Genomic DNA, 4,166 nt, shown 5'->3' on the forward strand with positions numbered 1-4,166 from the left:
CTGTGAGATTACAGGAAGCTACAGAAGCAACTACTGTGAAGCAGCAGAAGTTACAAATGAGCTTTAACATCTGTAGACAACTGAAAACATGTTAGGAGAGATCCAGTCGACAGTCCTAAGAATATAACTTTGTCCTGCTGCAAATAGCAAGCCTGAAAATCTGTAGGAGAAAACCTTCTAGTTAAAGGTAAACAATTACAGGACAGATAACCAAGGGACCCTATGTCATGAACAGCATGTCAATCAAATCCAGATATTGTGAGGTGCTCTTTTTTTCTCCTTTTTTTTTTTTTTTTTTTTTCTTTTCTCCTCTCTTTTCCCTTGGTAGGTGCTGTTTCTATAACAAATATAAAAGTATAACAGTGATTTCCCAGAAGTGGTGTTTTGAAAACAGATGAAAAAAAAAAAAGAAAGAAAAAGACAAAAACACTACTGATTTCTCAAAGATCAGGGTGGGGAAGTTTTCTATTCACTTCCTTCCACACAGTGAAGCAGGAAAATTTATGTCAAAATGCATGTTTGCTTTTGGGCTCACACCTGTCTTTGGGGGCATGCAGAAATCTTCCCTCCCTGTCTCAGAAAATGTTGAATTCCCTCTCCCTGCGGCCAAAAGGGGCTGTTCCAGGGGAGAGAGCAGGTGGAGCCACGGAAAGGTAGGAGCCACCTGAGTGTGCCTCCAGCTAACCAAACCTCATGTGACAGGCACTGATCCTGTGGGCAGATTAGCCAGATGCTCTCTGCTGGTGCCTCCTACCACACATAGCTTTGGGCAAGCACCTCGGATCTCCTGCCCTCCTGTCCATGCCAGGCACATGGAGCTGAAGGAAACTGCCCATGACTACTCAGGAACGCACAACTTGGCCTTCCAGGTAAGCTCATTTCCTTTCTTTTTTTTCTTTTTTTTTTTTTTTTTTAAATTTATTTATTGGGTGGGAAAAAGGAAGAGCTAAGAAACTGTGAATAATGCTGTAGTTCAGCACAGGAACAAAGAAAGAGCAATTACTGCTCTCCACCCACAGATGTTTTACAGCACCCTGCACATTTTGCACTGATGTCCTGCCAAAGTACAAGGCTCTTATACAAAAACTCCACAGAGCACAACTGACACACTTATGAAAAGGCTCATTTTACTGCCCATTTCTGCTGCCTAGCATATTGGTATCTTTGAAAATTTTCCTGGCTCAATAATAATTCAAAGGCTGATGGGTCTTGCTACTAACACATCCATTTATTCTATCTGCACCGAACTAAAGCTGTATTGGTGGCTTCTTTTCCTGAGAACTGCTAATTTGTGCTTCTGTTTAGCAGGAWATCATTGCTATGCAGCAGACTTCTATTTGCAAAAGTACGTTAGCAATATGAGAAAAATAGTCATATGAGCATATGGAATGCTGTATGAGGAAAATAGTCATATAAATAGTCATTTTTCTTCTACATGTGCTATTGCTTAAATGAGGCAGAGGTTTCTTTGGAGACACTAAGCCTCCAGGATAACATGGAACAAGAGTGATATCCAAACACTCTGTATCAAGAATTCAGTATCCATTTGTCTACAGAGAAACACAAAGGAGAGGTTGATTTGATAATCTTCTGTTTAGGGAATATTTGGAGAAGGTAAGACATATAAGGTCACATCCTTGCTCTAGGTAATAGTTAATAATTCGTGCCAAATAGGACAGCTTCAAAAGGAGAGAGAGAGAGAACTTGGAGATAACRTAACAGTCCACTTGTTAGGCCATTCTTGAAGAAACCAGAATGCACCCATAGCACTGCAGCTCCAGAGCAGGTAGAAAAGCAATTTCAACTTGGGCCTCCTGCAGTCGAGGGGAAGGAGATCAGATAGGMGTTCAACCAGGCTGCATCTGCCCATGAAGTAGGTCCCTAGGGCAGGAGAGCCAGCTCCCAAAGTTTGTCTACAGCCCTGCAGAGGAGAAAAGCACGTCAGCATCACCCCAGGCTGCAGAGGCTCCAAGGCTCAAGCTGCTGCGTGGTCTGAGCTTAAATATCACCTCCCTCTCCAGCAATCTCTATGGAGTATATACCGTACAATACATACAATGCTACTTCATCCGTCTTTTAAGCATCTGACAAAGCATCTAGCATTTAAGCATTTAAGCATCTGCACTAGGCAAAGCGCAGGGACCCAGGCTTTTCACTTCCTGCCGAGTGTAAAAGGTGGCAGAGCCTCTAAGTCCCCTCTGAAATCATTCAAGTGCTGAATCACTGAGACTGGCCAGGAGTGGAATTGGGCCTTGAGGCTGTTTTGCTGGGGTTTGTTTGTTTGTTTGTTTGTTTATTTTTCCAGAAACACTAGGAGGGAATATGTATGTATAGAGTTTTGCAGCCTATCTCTGACTCAAAAAAATAAATGATTCCAAAGAGATAAACAGCAGGAAATAAATAAATTTCAGTATAGAATCTACAGACAAGAAAAAAAAAAAAAAAAGTTTTGCCCATTTTCTTATACTTGATCTTTTGTTACATGAAAAATATATGATTTTTTGTTTTTTTGCTGCACCCTGTTATTTTTCCTCCAAAGCATAGTGCCATTTGGCATTTTTTTCTCCTGGTAGATTAGGTACTAAGACAAAATATCTTCCTCAAATTATTAAATACAAGAGTGTTCTGGAAAGAAATTCACTCATTTTAAATAGCTGTCTGAGATTGCTCTCTAAATGTACATCCAGATTTACCTGAGGTGTTTAATGATTAAATTGAAAAGTCATAGAGTAGAAAAATAAAAATAAAAATAAAACCCAACTTAGGTAACTTGTTCTACAATATAAACAACACAGCACTTGGTGCTATGTAAAGCAACCCAGTGCTAACTAGCYAAGGATCTTATCAGTTTTATTATACAAAGGAGAGGTATTGTGCCTGCAGTTATGGAGAGATCCTAAGAAGATGAAGAGATTGTGATACGTAAGTAGTAGTAGATTTTTCACCTATTCATATTAATGTAGAAAGAGTTTGACTTTTTGAACTCTTCTAGTTTTCTCATTGGATATAGATGCTTAAACATTCACATGTCTTCATGGTGCAACAGAATTTGCACTGCACCGCAAAAGTATAAATCTTTTTTCATATGTACTGTAATACGCTCTCAGAAATAACTCAAAGTTATTTTTCACAGAGGTTGTGCACAGCACAAATTTCTACTAAAGCAATCAATTGCTTTTCAATTGCTTCCTTTTTTTCTTTTTTTTCTTTTTTTTCTTTTTTTTCTTCTATTTTTTGATGCTTGATCCTGCACCGTATCACTCTTTATGCTACACAGATGCCATTGGAATAGCCTCAAAAACTGCAGGTCCTGTTCTATTGTCTTGTGGTAATGCCAGTATCTGAGAGACTGGGAAGAAACTTCCTTACCTCATTTACACCTTAATGGGATCTCAAAAGAAAGCAGACAACAAAACCCAAATGTACAGCTCCAGATTTTGTTATCTGATGTTAGAGACAGCTCAGTTACTACCAGACATGCCAAAATACAAAAGGAGAATCAAGCTGGTGCCTTAGAGTTATTGAAGTAATTGTACTGATTTTAAGAAGATACTTAGCACTTCCCAAATCCACTGAACCTTCCCAAACACACCCTCCTCTCTCAGCACATTTCTATGAAAACACTTCAGTGCAGTTATAAAACTTACATCTTAAAATGTAAGTCTTATAGCTGTAAGATCCTGTTTTGGATCCTACCCCAAGGCTAGAATCAACAGATTTCAGCACTGCTTCTTACCAAGACTTCAGACTTTTGCTCTACTCATTATCCTAAGCACATGACAAAATTTAAGGAACCTAAATCATTAAGAGATACGCTCTCCGTCTTTCATGACTGTTAAGAAGACTGTCCATATTAAGTGTGCACACACCAAGGCAATATATTGTGTCTGTATCTGCAAGAGTGTACATAGCCCACAGGTACTTTTGCTTTCAGTGCCATTCAGGTATCACCCCTCTGACGGCATTGGTAGAGCATTGCTGTAGGTGTCCATACGATTTCTTGCTCAGGAAGCCCTGCAAAACTAACAGCAACCCTAAAGCTACATTTAGATAAATCTAGCTTGTTTTTAGCTTCTCTTCTCTTCTCTTCTCTTCTCTTCTCTTCTCTTCTCTTCTCTTCTCTTCTCTTCTCTTCTCTTCTCTTCTCTTCTCTTCTCTTCTCTTCT

General features: G+C 39.4%; 1 protein-coding gene across 1 annotated transcript in view; it reads left to right on the forward strand.

The window, feature by feature from the left end:
* Positions 1-812: 812 nt before the first annotated feature.
* The window catches only part of SLC28A3 (solute carrier family 28 member 3), a 39,277-nt gene continuing 35,923 nt past the window's right edge, over positions 813-4,166 (forward strand). The window contains exon 1 of the mRNA XM_026033788.1: positions 813-869. Coding sequence (XP_025889573.1) covers positions 813-869 — 57 coding nt within the window. The remainder of the gene's footprint in view (positions 870-4,166) is intronic.

This window comes from Nothoprocta perdicaria, unplaced genomic scaffold, assembly GCF_003342845.1.
Source record: "Nothoprocta perdicaria isolate Ctin4 unplaced genomic scaffold, notPer1 scaffold_133, whole genome shotgun sequence".
NCBI lineage: Eukaryota > Metazoa > Chordata > Aves > Tinamiformes > Tinamidae > Nothoprocta > Nothoprocta perdicaria.